General features: G+C 35.9%; 1 protein-coding gene across 3 annotated transcripts; it reads left to right on the forward strand.

The window, feature by feature from the left end:
• On the forward strand, positions 1–15,219 carry LOC116801014 (eukaryotic translation initiation factor 4B). 3 transcript variants are annotated; one of them, XM_032718163.1, is made up of 5 exons: positions 1–118; positions 381–1,529; positions 7,799–7,859; positions 12,937–13,060; positions 15,114–15,219. In XM_032718163.1, exons 1-5 carry the CDS (start codon positions 106–108, stop codon positions 15,165–15,167), a joined length of 1,401 nt encoding a protein of 466 aa, XP_032574054.1. In that variant the 5' UTR covers positions 1–105; the 3' UTR covers positions 15,168–15,219. The 3 variants fall into 3 exon arrangements, with proteins under 3 accessions (XP_032574054.1, XP_032574055.1, XP_032574056.1); XM_032718164.1 differs by lacking the exon at positions 15,114–15,219 and adding an exon at positions 8,132–8,202 and having other exon boundaries at positions 12,937–13,045; XM_032718165.1 differs by lacking the exon at positions 15,114–15,219 and having other exon boundaries at positions 12,915–12,951.

Below are 15,219 nucleotides of genomic sequence, written 5' to 3' on the forward strand. Positions count from 1 at the left end.
AGTTAAGCCCGAAATAAATATCGATAACGATATAAGAAAATTGATTTCTATATTTTTGTGAATTCGGTAAATTATCAAAATTAAAGATTGGAAACATTGGTTGAAATGGCTTCCGCAGGTTAGAAATCTTTTTATATTTGAGCTTAAAGTTAAAAAATTGTATTTTTAATAATTGCTAAGAGGTAGTATATTTAATTGTGTGGTTGTGTGGTTCCGCATGGTTTTTTTCTTGACACGTAATGTAAAAGTCACACATGTCCACCTGTACATGCTTATACACATGTATATGTGTAATCTTTAATAAAATATTATTTTATTATATATATTGGTCATCATTTCTACTAATGTTTTTCAAATAAATTTTTTATTTTATATTTTAGGAAAGAAGGGCAAAAAGAATAAAGGAACAGTGATATCATTGCAATCATTTCTATGCAATTCTGATGCACCAGTCGGAACAACCCAAGTCTCAAAAAAAATACGAAATTTAGATGGCGATGATAGCGATGATGGAAGTGGTACATTGCCGTTGGTTTATCAGCTTCCAACCGCTCCGAGGGCAAATCGGATATTTGACGATAATTCTATTCCTCATAAAGCCCCATTTATTGCTTATATCAATAATTTACCATTTGACGCAAATGAAGATGACCTCTACGAGTTTTTTGAAGGTATTAATTTAATATCTCTGAGACTACCCAGAGAAGATGGCGAAAATGGTCGTTCCAGAGGCTTTGGCTATGTGGAGTTGGAAAATCGAGAGGATTTAATTCACGTACTTAGTTTACCAGACCCCTCTATTAAAGGTCGCCGCATTCGCATTGAGTTATCGAATGAAAACGACCAGCAAAGCCGCCAAAAAAATAATAGGCGGTTTGATGGCTTTGGTAATAATGGAGAAAATAGAGATTCCGGAAATTGGAGGCGAGATAGCCAAAACAACGGCAGTAACTTTGGTTATTCTTCCAATTTTGAAAGAAGCTTTAATAGAGAGAGAAAATCTTTACCAGATAGAGATGATGTGAACACTCCTGGATCTTGGCGCACGAGCGCAAGACCGCAATCTATTGATACTTCCCCTACACGGAGAGAAGTTGACCAAGTATCTGAAAAATATCGCGAAGGTCGGGTCAAAATAGCAGACAGATATTCTCGAGAAGAGACATCCAAAGTTGAAGAAAGACCAAAATTGAATTTAAAACCAAGAACCTTGCCATTGCCAGATGTAAAGACAATTGAAATCGAAAAAAATGACGTTGATGAATTTAATTTGGATAAACAAGGCGGAACTTCATCATTAAACGTGTTTGGGTCTGCAAAACCGGTAGATACAGCAGCAAGGGAGTTGGAGATTGAGCAACGATTGGCTCTCGCTCGAAAACAGGATACGGGTCGCCGAGAAGAGGGTTTAAATGACAAACTTGCCGAACTCCAGGTGGATAAAAATGATAATGAAAGTCCAAGTGCAACAGTTAGTTGGCGCACGAATCAGGACTACAAGGAAAGCGACAAAATTAATAAGTACCCAGGTAACTAAAATCTAGATATTTGTCCGAATGTAGAAGTGAATTTTATCTGACTTGAGTTTTTAATATAATCAAAAAGCATATTTATAATCAAACATAAGGAAATAAAACTTTGTGTCAGAGGAGGATATATACAAAGACATAAAATACAACAAATAAACATTTTTCGAAAATGTGGGAGAAAAGCCGTATTTTCTGGGTGGCGGAAAAAAATGAGATGTCTGTGAATTATACCATTGTTTAAAACCCAATCCAAACCCAAACACGATTTTCGAGCCGAGAATATTTTATCAAAAAAAAAATTGTATTATTCTATTAATAAAATTTTAAGTTTCACAAAATTATTCAAATAGTTGGTATTTTCATATCAAATACTAATAATTGGTAATGTGCTCTTTCGATACATATGTATATAATGTGTATATATACTGGTGTGCTCTCCATATTAATTTTTTGATATGCTATATATGTAGGTATATAGTAACTTAGTAACTTAATAGTTATTGGCCATGTTATTGACCAAAAGGTGAGATCATTGCTTAGGAGGATAGTCTATGATTCCAACTTTCGGGCCTGTTGCTTCAAAAAATGCAAGTTTATTAGTAATTAGAAGACGACTCGATCCTCATTTCAAGATGCCCAAAAAAAAGCTTCGTTACTCAGAAAAAAAACATGAAGTCAAATGATTTAGGTTTGCATGCGATTTCTTGAATTGGAGCAGAGGAGGAAAATGTTGGGGTCGGTTTGAGGACAGTGACTCAAGGTAGTATTATCCCTTTGTAGTTTTTCCACGAAAAATACGTAAGAAATAGTAGAGAACAGGAGTTAATCAACTATGATTTGGGGAGATTTCCATATTATGGAGCCATTATATAGGATCAAAAACATCACGGATCATTATCTATACGTCAAAATGTTTATGAAGGTAATGCTCCCATATACAGCTGCGGTTAAAATAATAGCACTACTGCAGGTGGAAAGTTGATTTCCTAAAAAAAGGTATTGAATGTTTATTTTTTTTCAAGTCTGATTGCATGAATAATAAGTACCATATGTTGTCTCTCTAAGCAAGAAATTTTGACTCTCTCAATGTAACGGTTCTTTTTGTTTTTGGGCACTTTCTGCAAAATCGCGCTAAATGAGGCGGTAACAAAAATAGCACTGACCACGTTTTTGCTGAATAAAATTAATAGGAGTGATTGCTTTGGGTTTTTTTTCGACATATTTGGAAAAAAGGAGTTGCATTAAAGGTTTTAATTGAATTTTTTTCAAAAGAAGACCAAAAATTCTCTAGTTATGGGTCGGGGAAAGCATTCTACCGTCGAAAAAAGGAATTTGATTAAAAACATGATCTCTGAAGGTAAAACCTACGCTAAAATGGGACGGTTTGTTGGTTTTTCAAACAAAATGATCCGCAACGCACTTCTGTTTGTCGAAAATAACGAAAAACGTGGAAGAATGCCCTCTATGTCCAACGTGGAGATCAAGCGCTTGGTTCGGCAAAGCAAGAAGGAGCCTTTTAAGCCGGCGACGGAACTGAAGAAGGAGCTCCAGATAGCTGCAAGCGTGGAAACAGTTCGCAAACACTTAAGACAAAACAACCTTAGTGTGTGCAGTCCCAGAAAAGTCCCGCTTCTGACTGCTAAGCATGTGGCAAAGCGAATCGAATATGCCAAGATACGCAAGGACTGGCCTGTGGAAAAGGGGCGCCACATTTTGTGGTCAGATGAGAGCAAAATTTTTTTTTTTTTGTTTGGAAAGGCTCTCGGTCTTATGTTCGGCGTCCACCATGAGCTGAATATAATCCTCGCTTCACATTTAAGACGGTAAAGCACGGGGGATCACACATCATGGTATGGGCGTGCTTTTCATACTATGGAGTAGATCCGATTCATATGATTCAAGGCATCATGGATCAGCACATTTACACAGATATCCTGGAAAATGTGATGGCACTATATGCCGAGGATGAAATGCCGTTTTTTTTTTGACATTTCAACAGGATAACGACCCAAAACACACAAGCAAGAGAGCTCGAAAGTGGTTTGAGCAGAAATCGATCCGAGGAATGAAATGACCTGCTCAGTCACCCGACTTGAATCCAATCGAAAAACTTTGTTCGGACGTCAAAAAAAGGTTTCTGAAGCCAAACCCAACAATAACGAGAAACTTTGGATTCATGGGAGATCCTCATTCCTCAGAAACGGTACCAGGACTTGGTGGACTCCATGCCAAGAGGATGCGCAGCTGTCATTGCCTACAATGGTCACGCAACCAAATATTAATATTCTTTACACATAGTTCTTATAAGATATAATCCATTTGTTGAACTCTTATTTTATTTTTTGATTTAGTTTTAGCAAAATACGAGAAACAGTGCTATTTTTGTTACCGCCTAAATTTGAAGGTTTATTTTTGTTTTACCAATTATTTTTAAAATATCCATTAGATATGTTACCAATTTTATTATTTCGATTGAAAATCATTGTAGTATTTAAGATTAGTTAAAAAAATTATGAAAAAATGTCAGAAAATAGAGAAACGATGGGGCAAACACGAAATGTGCTTATGGTGCTATTATTGTTACCGCAACTGTACCTTAGACGACGATCCAACAGAACAATGATCCAAAACATACAAGTACGCTTCCCAAATAGGTCTTCGTAGCTAATCGAGTCGATATCATGGAGTGCCCCGCCCAGTTAACAAATCTCAAATGTGATGCGATGGGAAAAGTCTTGGTCATAAAAGCAATTGATAACTTTTAAATTTTGGAAGATTCACAAAGGTTCTGGAGGTCGGAACTTCACTCAAGTATTTCGTCATCCTTTTTGCCACTATGAAACTCTACCGAACAATACTAGGCTCCTTGCTCATTTGAGTATACCCACAAATGCCCTAATAATAACGGTAAACTCTTCCTAATCATTAAGTCGCTCTTTAATCTTAATAATAATAACATACACTGCGCGTCACCAGGTTACCGCCCCCTGAGAAAATTTTTGTTGTGAGATATTTGGAAATCGGTTTGAGCGAGAGCTTTGAAAATTTTTTCCCATTAAAAGTTGAACAATTTTATAAATAAAAAGTTTATATAGGATGCAGTTTGTTGTTTATAGGTTTTTTATTTCAATAAAAAAGAAAAACAATCCATAAATGGGTAAGTGAAAATTGCGTCATCACATTAGCGCCCCCTAAACGATAATTTAAGTTTTTTTTCGATTCATTTCGAAAAAAATTAAATGATTAACACTTCATTATTTAAATTAGAATATTTTTAAAGGAAATTAATTATGAGTTGATCCTCCTTTGTTTTCAAGGACTTCACACATTCGTCTGGGTGAAGTGAATAATATATTTTTTGTAGGTAATCCAAAGAAATCGTAGACCAACCGAGTTTTATTCCGGTGATCGATTCCTCTTGAGTGGCATATTGTTAACCACCCTCGTATACCTTCCCACCCAACCATCCCCACACGTTTTCTATTGTATTAAGGTCCTGGGAGTATGCCGGCCCTTCCAGAATTTTTACATTTTCGCTTTGAATCCATGTTTTTACCGAAAGTGCAAAGTGGATTGGGGCATTGTCGTGCTGAAAATGCTATTCTAGATTTCCAAAAACGTGTTTAAAATAGGGAAATGCAGTTTTTAATACACAATTATAATCTTTCGCGTTAATTTTAGGTGTTAAAAACTGCAATTCACAGGGGCCATAATAGGGTACTGTGCCCCTTACCATGACACCTCCAACCTGACTGTGAAAGCGATCCAAAATGTGCTCCTCTTTAAGCAAATCAAATCCTCCAGATAAATTTCTTCTCGTCCGAAAATACAACATAATGCCACTACTTAGAACAGGTCATATGAGCTCGAGCAGAACTCAGTGTTGCTTTTTTTCGTAACCTATTAAGAGGTGTTGTTTTTAAGTTTTTCGTGCTTTAAATGTTACGCTTTCTTAATCACCCTTTAAATCAACGATTTGCTCTGGTTTTCATCACTTTCGTGCGAATTGCAAGGTATTCGACGTATGGATCTGCGATCTGTCGCTTTAAAGACACTGTTATTGCCACCTTTATAGTTTTTTCCATAAGCTTACTTGTTTTTAATAAAATTGGCTATAGTTTTGCGATGTCTGCCGGTTTTTTATGCAATTTTATGAAAAGGCAGCCTGCATTCATAGAAAGATATGATTTTCCATTTTTCCTGCAAGGTTAACATTTCCTCTTCCCTCTTCCCATTTTTTTCGCAAAATTAAACAAAACTTTAATTTAACAACATAAAAAATGTTGTCCTGCCTTTCAAATTATGGAAGATATTCAAAACAGCATTGGGGGGCGCTAATCTGATGATGCAAAATAAATAATCAATTTTTCGCCGAAAATAAAACAAAGCAGAATTAAAACGATAACGGTTCTTCTCAGGCCTTCTTTTTTATCCTCACAGAGATAGGGGATATCAGAGAACAAAAAAAAATACAATTTATAGATTTTCGTGCAAGGCCAAAATACAAAACATAAGATGCAGGGAGGCGATAATCTGCTGACGCGCAGTGTATTCTTTATCAGGACCCATTGCCAAGTCGACCTAGCCGTGTCCGTCTGTCCGTATGAACGTCGAGATATCAGGAACTATAAAAGCTAGAAGGTTGAGATTCAGCATACAGATTGTAGAGACAAAAACGCAGCGCAAGTTGTTGACCCATGTTGCCAGCTTAACGCCCACAAACCGCACAAAACTGCCACGCCCACACTTTTGAAAAACGTGTTGATTTTTTTTACATTTATATTAGTTTTGTAAATATCTATCGATGTGCAAAAAACGTTTTTTTTTTTCATAATTTTATTAGTATTGTTAATTTCTATCGATTTGCCAAAAAATTTTTGCTACTCTCTCTTTAACACCCTCGAACCGCCCAAAACTGCCACGCCCAAAATTTTGAAAAATGTTTTGATATTTTTTCATAATTTTATTAGCAGTGTAAATTTTTATCGTGTTGCCATAAAACTGTTTGCCACGCCCACTCTAACGACGTAAAGCCGCCAAACCGATCACGTCCACACTTTTAAAAAATGTTTAGATTTTTCATCGTTTTAGTGTTTGTCTTTCCAACATCGGTATACCAAAACCACTCACTTACAAAACGCCAAAAACGGTCACGGACACACTTTTAAACAATTTTTAAATATTTTCTAATTTTATTCCCCATATCCCAGAAAAATTATGAAATTTCACATTCACACTACCTGAGTAACGGGTATCTGATAGTTGGAGAACTTGACTATAGCATTCTCTCTTGTTTGAAATAGTTTATTGGTTTTTCTGATAAGTGAATTAGGTTGCAATTGTCTTCGGCCTTTTCTATAAATGTATGTTTGTTTAACTTAACTTTCGTAGAATTTTATATGTATGTTTTTATTTTGTACTTGTTTTTTATTTTCTAGTTCCACTTCCACTTTTTGAGTTTGACAACTGAATTGGAATTATAATCCAAGTTTTCGCGTTGTTCTTTTTTTCGGATACTTTTTGTATATCCTACCGACTGCGCTAGTGAAATGTTTGTATTTTATTGAGTCAAACTAATGTCCCGTCAGTTGACTAAGGACAACGCTAAGAAATAAAAATGATTTGTTCTTTTGATCTTTTCTTACATTATTTCTGGAGCGAGATCGGCCGTTTGGGGTATTGATTGTAAACAGCTAGCGGATGTGAATTGTGAATATTGCGTGGGATTCGCCACTCTGCATATCCTTATTTTTTTTCCGAAAGTGGTGATTATGTGAATAATGTCACTTATTGCCCGTTTTTTTATATTATTTCGGGAGCGAAAACTCCCGCTTGGGATATTGATTAATACAATGAGTGGATGTGGATTGTGTGGATTTTGCCACTCTACATGTTTTTATTTCTTTCAGCATTTTTTGAGATTCGATTGTATGAAAAATGATGCTTGGACTTGCTCAGATTATCAGCTAGTTTTATTTCCTATAATTAAATACAAAGTTTAGACTTTAAAGTTAGCTCCGGTCCGCTGCCGAAATTCGACTGCCTGGCTGCTTCTTCAGCGCTATGCTGCAGATCTCCAGAGTCCTTGACCTGTCCTCTGGTGCTGACGCTGCGATGGAGGTGGGGTAGGAACAGCCCCGCTTGCATAGCAATGACCGCATCTGCAGAGGTGGCATCGATCGTGGTTGGGAGGGGAAAGAATAGTTTTTCTGCACATTGCCAAAAAAGAACATAAGAACATGGAATAACCTTGTCCGTTTTTATTTCAGGTGAAAAACAGCGTGACGAAGAAATCCATAAATTGAATCATGCCCGAGGCCAGTTTAACAGGTATTAAATTATATATACTATACATAAATTTTTTTATTTACTACATACAAAAATGATGAGGAAAGAATCACAAAACAATTTATTTTGAACATTTACTTTGAATCAAAACATTTTAGCCTTAAAAAAAAAATTTAATTTAAAAAAAAGCACTAAAAAAATTTTGATTTGATAATCCGTATGTAGGTACTATTCCAGTGGATTCTATCGACTCTAGCGCTACACGCATCTAAATCTTTTCAATGTTTACTCTTACTGCTGTAATTATATTTTAGGCTGACGGCAGAGTGTGCGCGAGAAGCAAAGCGAAGCGATAATATTGGGCGAGAACGAGCGATAAACAACTGTATGCATTTTTAAGCGCAATCGCTCGAAAGATGTCAGAGTGAGAGTGAAGCTAGTTGCGAGCTCAAGCGATAAAGCGATATACTATAAATCATCGAATTCGCCTTTTCCATTTATATTGTAGTTAAGGGGGTGGGCGCCAGGTTTTTTTGAACAGAAAAATTCCTCGTCCGAATCCTTCATGTTCACATTAATAACTAAAATATGTATGTGTCTTCTTTCAAAGCTCTCACTGTGCCATCTCCTCGCTTCACTTCTCGCACGGACTCTGCCGTCAGCCTTAAGCAGATGTTTTTGTTTCTTACGTGCGAGCGGTTTGTTTCACTAATAGTCGGGTGGTGCCTTGAATTGTATGCCTCAATTCGCGAAAACATTTAACCAATTGATGAACTAAAATACTAGTGACGATCGCACCTTTAACATATTAAAATTCTGAAATAAAATTAAAATACACTTTTTTGCACAGGTTTCCAAACACCCCGTACAAAATATTGCAATAATGAAAACCAAGAAAAATAGCAGTAATAATAAATAGTATACACTCTAAAATTCATCATTGTCGCTAAAGGCAGTGATTGACAGTTGGTTAACTTGTTCCGAGACCGCCGACCATTGTGGAATGGGAGAAGGCCCATTTAGAAGATGGCTCAGGCTAAGAAGTTCGGCGTCGTTCGGGTCGTCGTCCCGCTCCGACGGGCCTCGACTAAAAAACGGGCTACACGCTATTGAATCCAAATGACCAAATGCCTTGGAGTCTGAACATCAGCGTCCTGAAGGGAGCCGAACTAAAGACATACATACGTATAACAAGATGCATAATTGCATCTGGCGGCGGTAAAAAAAAACGCAAAGTTTAAAGCGTAAATATCTAAATATCTAAGAACATTAGCATAAAAGTGTGTAAGGAGATTACTTGTGCAAGGAGATTTTTAAGCCAAAATCTATATAACACATAAATTATTTTGAGAAATTTTTCACGACTTTTTAGAGCTGGCTCTAGAGGTGGCTCCAGGGTTTCTCGAATTTATGTTCAAGAGCCAGAGAGCGAAGAGCTCTACAGCCAGCAGCTCTCTTATACGCATACAGTGACAGACGACAACTGTATGTGTGCCATTAATATTTATATTACAAATAGTGTAAAAATTCTTGTTTTGCATTGCCTTAACGATATTATTATTTGATGCAGCTTAGAAATAGTAACAGCAGAAACTATGTACATAATATCACAAAATAAAATTCAAATATGACTATATATTAGAATAATTTTCATTAAAGTATTAGGCTTGCGACGTGTGAAAAATTAGAGTTTACATTGTCTAGTAGTAGACATCTATTATTAGGTGCTTATGACCGCACGTCGTGTCTTTAGAAATCAATTTCGCTTTAAACATATTAAATAAATATTTTCCGATGCCTGCAAAAGTTTTCATTGAGTTTTGAAAAAGTGAAATTATGCTGCCGCACCCTATATATATGAACGATTCCAGATCGCAACTTTATTTTAATTATAAGTTGAAATATTGATTAATTTAATATTAATGCTGTAAAAGCTACTGCTCACATTATCTTTTACAACGAAATTGGCCAAAACTTCAAATATGTAAATTTGTTTCTTGGATTAAAATTGCAAAACTAATGTATAGCAGTTACGCATCTTATTATTATAATGTCTTTGGTAGTCACAACTAGTAATAAAAAACCTATTTTCTAATAAGTTAAAAAAATACATATTTTTAAAAAAAGCCAGAGAGAATATTATAGTCGAGTTCCCCTATTATCAGATACTCATTACTCAGCTGTTGGATATGCCAACGCAAAATTTCATCATTTTTCTGGCTTATCGATAGATATTAGGGAATAAAATAAAAATTATATAAAAAAAATGTATAAGTGTGGGCGTTACATATATGCAAGACTTATAAATATAGGAAAAAATATCAAAACATTTTTCAAATGTTTGGGCATGACAGTTTTGTCAGGTTTGTGGGCGATAGTATGTGCAAAAAGTTTTTTTTAGCATTATTTACAAGGCTAAAATAATAATCAAAACATATCCAAACATTTTTCGGAAGTGTGGGCGTGGCAGCTTTCGTTTTTTGTGGGCGTTTGGCGTGGCAAAAAGATTTTTGGCAAATCGATATAAATTTACAAGACTAATACAAAAAACAGAAAATATAACTTTTGTACAAGTTTTAAATTTGTTTTACCTCTATTATAATACCCGTTACTCGTAAAGTAAATGAAAAGTTGAAAAGTATGTAACATCCAGAACGAAGCGTTTTCGACTATATAAAGTATATATATTCCTGATCAGGATCTATAGCCGAGTCGATCTAGCCATGTCCGTCTGTGGGTATGAACGTCGAGATTTCAGGAACTATAATAGCTAGACGGTTAAAATATAGATTGTAGAGCCAAGAACGCAGCGCAAGTTTGTTGACCCATATTGGCACGCCACTCTAACGCCCACATAGCACACAAAACTGCCACGCCCACTATTTTGAAAAACGTGTTGATATTTTTGCACATTTTAATTAGTCTTGTAAATTTTTATCGATTTGCCAAAAAAAATTTTCGCCATGCACACTTTACCGTCCTACAGCCGGCGAACTGGTCACGCTCACACTTTGAAACAATTTTTACATTTCTTCCCATTTTATTTCCGGTATCATAGAAAAATTATGAAATTTCGCGTTCACATTCACACTAGCTGAGTAAGGGTAACGGGTATCTTATAGTCGGGGAACTCGACAATAGCATTCGCTCTCTTTTTCCCCAATTTCTACTAATATTGCAAAAAATAATGAGATTTCTTGTTTACATTTCCAGCTGAGTAATGCTTATCTGATTGTCGGGGAAGGTCGACTTTAGCATTTCCTCTTGTTCAAGTCAAGGCAATACAAAATAAGAATTTTTACATGGCAGCAGTCACTCAAAAATATTGTTTAGGCAATTAGCATTGACTCTGAGAAATGGTGTGGCAATTTATAAACACGGTAGAGTTAATGTTTAAATTAATATTTCAGTTTTATTTAAATATATTTTGCCACTCACGGCTGTAGGGTATAACGAACGGCGGCAGTGCCCGTACCGAACCGATTAAAAGTTAATGTGTATCACAACAGTACCAGTGCGATCAACACTTAATTTGTAACTGAACTTGCTATGCAGAAGTCAAATCAGTAAGTTTTACAGAATAAAGATTAAAACAGGTGTGCCCGCTCTCTATTGAGAGAGAGAGAGGAACATAGCATAAAGCGGAATGCAAAATCTATTGCTGCACAGAGCAATGTATAAGAGCGATAAATAAAATAACTCAAATTTATGATAGGCTGCTGGTGGCTTCGGGCTGCATAACAAAACAAATATTATAGATTTAAAGTCTAAGAACTTGAAAGTACCCCATTCACTTTTTTGTGTCAAATTTACAATGCAATATATTTCCACACACATAAAATGGTCGGCTGTGGCTATATGCGTACAAGAGAGCTGCTGCTTTTGAAAAATATTTTGATTTTTCTTCGTTTTATTGTTTCTTGCCACTTTCTATTGGTATACCAAAAACAATGGTCACGCACCTCCTTACACCTACAAAACGGTCACGCTTAAAGGAGTTTTAAATTTGTTCTCGTTTTATTTCCCAATATCTATCAATATCCCGGAAATCCAATATAAAAATATTGCCTGTATTGTAATTTTTCAGAAAAAGTCAATTTGTATAAGGTTTGCTGCGTTGAGAAGTAGTAGAACTATGCTTTTAGTAATTACTTTATAACTGTGCCTGCCTGTAAGTTCTACCAAAAAGCATAACAAATATTTTATTTTTGGGACGGTTTCTATAAATTTGAAATTTTGAAGTTAACCATGAAACGAACCATGAAACGAACGTATAGCAAAACGAAAGCTCGCAGACCCTGAGTTTTATCGTTCTCAAGGCATTGATTTACTGTTTGGCTCCAGTCTCTTTTACGAACTACTGTGCATCGGTCAAGTCAAGCTTCTGCCAGGATTGCCGCTAATGCAAGACAAACGGTTGGGATGGGTTGTTTCCGGATGTGGCAGTCTCTCGGATTACACAAACTCCATAACTAATTGGCCACCTCAACATTAACGAAGAGGCCAGTGCTAGAATCGTCGAAGAGCCTCTCTTGAAAAATCTCCGCACACTAAAGGATCAGGACAGCCATCTAGCCCACGCTCCTCGCTTTCACCCTTTGTTGGCATTCGCCGAGTAAATGGTCAAGACTTTAGAGAAGTCTTCGTCGGATTTAGTGACCGAAACACCATCAGCGTAGGGTCATAATAAAGCTTTGTCTGCTGCCCTTTAAGAATTCTGTTGAAAGCCACGCTTCCAAATGCTAACTTTGGAGACACAGTTCAACTTTAATGCACCTCAGCTATGCAGCAAGATTTTCGATATCTATGCAAATCAGCTGCGCGAGCATCTAAGCTCTCCCCTCTCTCGCTCTTTTTCTTGTACTCACGCACCTACACTTTTGGCTTTGCGTTCTGCTGATCGCTCCGCACTTAAGTCGCTCATTGCCATTCACTTATCGTTACCTATACATCTCATTGATTGGTTGTAGCAATAAAAACATATCGTTTGAAATCGCAAAATAAATAAACGGCTAATAAGAAAGCTTATTAACTCAACGACATATTTTGGATCAACAAAAATTAATTAAGTTTTTATGTTTTTAAATAAGTTATTAGATTGCTGTTATATTTTTTCTAGGTCGGAAATTTTGAGAGAAAAAGCTAACGCGAACGGAGAGAGCAAAAATTTGGAGGAAAGCGAATTCAAACGAGATTGTCGCAATGACCGTTCTGTGTCGAAGAAAACTTCTCAAAATGAACTTGTAAGTAAAATATGTTATTTTGTTGTGTCCTAAACATAGCCCCTTTTGATAATAAATATTGCATACGGTCAGACCAAAGACACTAGAATAACAAGATGCGTAAAGCGGCCAACATTGGTTTAGCACTATGCAGTTAATTTTTTCGGTGACGGCCAAAATTGCCCTCCGTCCGCTCGCTTACGCAGAGAGCGTAAGAAATCTAAAAATAGAATTTGCTTGCTTGCGCGAGTAAAAACAAAAGACGAGAACGTGTATATTTGTACGTACTTGGGCTAGGAGACTATTTTCGGGCCGAAATCAAATTTGATCTAAGAAACGAATTTACATATATGGAGTTTTGGCCAATTTCGCAGCCAAAATTCAACAGGGTACTAAGAGCATTGCCTTTTACTGCATTAAATATTTCATATTATAAATAAAATAAAGTAGCTATCTTGAATTTTTATTATTACTTTTTTATGTTGAAACATACATTTTTCTAAAAAGAATACACATTTTAAAGAATAGATTTCATAAGAATAATACAAACACGGATAGTAAAAAGTTAATATTTATAAAATAAATAAAAATATGCGACCTGTTTAATGCAAATTTGATTTCTTCAGGGACGACGTGCAGTCATTAGCTCCTAAGAATCGATATCTACTAGACAATGTCAAACAATTTTTGACACGTCGCACGCTGAATACTCTAATGACAATTTTTCCAATATATATTAATTTTTGAAATTTATTTTGTGATATGTACATAGATTCGGCTATTTCTATACGATATATTTAAATAATTATATCGTTAAGGCAATGCTAAACCAGAATTTTTACATGGTGCCAAGTGATCAAAAAGAAAATAGATTTAAAGTCTACGAACTTTTAAAGTGAAGGGCATATGAACAAAAGGCCTCGTGAACAAAAATTCGAGAGGGCCTGGAGCCAGCTCTAGAGTCAGGCCAAAAATATTGTGTCCAAAAAAATCGTGTGCCGTTATGCATCTTGTTATTCTAGTTTGGTCAGACTTTACTCTATTTGTGGAATGCCATATCTGGAGGCTCCGACCTTATTGGTAGTGATAATTGTACCAGTTACTCGTAGAATAAAAGGGTATACTATATTTGCTTAAAAGAATAATCAGGCTGAAGGAAGAGTTCCCGACCACATACAGTAAATATATTCTTGAGTCGACCCAACCTAGCCATGTCGGTCTGTCCGTATGAACGTCGAGATCGCAGGAACTATTAAAGCTAGAATGTTGGGATTCAGCATAAAGATTCTGGAGACAAAGACGTAGCGCAAGTTTGTTAACCCATGTTGCCACGCCCACAAACCGCGCATGTCTGCCACGCCCACAGTTTGGAAAAGGTGTGGATATTTTTTCAGATTTTATTAGTCTTGTTAATTTCTACAGAATTGCAAAATAAAACCTTTTGCCACGCCCACTCTAACGCCATGAAGCAGCACAAAATTTTTGAGCAATTGGAGATTTTTTCAGAATTTAATTAGTCTTGAAAACTTCTGTAGATTTGCCAAAAAACTTTTTCCACGCCCACTCTAACGCCCTGAAGCCGCCAACCGATCACGCCCACACTTTGAAACAATTTTTAGATCTAAATAAAACAGCCCGAAGCACATCGATCAAACGGTTTTTTCCAGTTGATAGGCTGAAACGATTTACAGAGCACCCTAATAACGCCGATTGTATCTTGAATTTCCAATAAAAATATTCAATCCTTTAATTAACATTTCTTTTCGAAATCGCACAATTTTCTGCAGACGCATGACACCATCTGCTTAAATGTTTTTCTTGCGCTTTCTGCGTAGTTTCAAGAACGATGCGTGACTAAGAAGGTTTAAAAAAGGTAATCTGCGGTATGAAAGTTGAATATAAAGGTTGTGATCGCACAGACAAGGAAATCCCTGGTTGACACGGAAAACATCTTAATTAGTAATTACTCTAGTGGAAATTGTCATTTCCTGACAGATTGAGACTATAATATAAAGTCAACTTTAAAACTTTAATAATACGTGTTTTCCTAATTGTTTGTTTAATTTTATTTTAGGTTTTGCAGACATCTAATAAATATTCTGGACTCGACAATGAAGGATCGGAATAATATATTTGTGTTTCTTAAAAATAAATAAAAATAAAGAAAATATATGATTCTA

This window comes from Drosophila sechellia, chromosome 3L (assembly GCF_004382195.2).
Source record: "Drosophila sechellia strain sech25 chromosome 3L, ASM438219v1, whole genome shotgun sequence".
Taxonomy (NCBI): Eukaryota; Metazoa; Arthropoda; class Insecta; order Diptera; family Drosophilidae; genus Drosophila; species Drosophila sechellia.

Coding starts and splice junctions, on each gene's coding strand:
- LOC116801014 (XM_032718163.1), top strand. Junction 7,860..12,936: donor GCCCGAGGCCAGTTTAACAG/GTATTAAATTAT, acceptor TATTTTTTCTAG/GTCGGAAATTTTGAGAGAAA. Junction 13,061..15,113: donor AAACTTCTCAAAATGAACTT/GTAAGTAAAATA, acceptor ATTTTATTTTAG/GTTTTGCAGACATCTAATAA.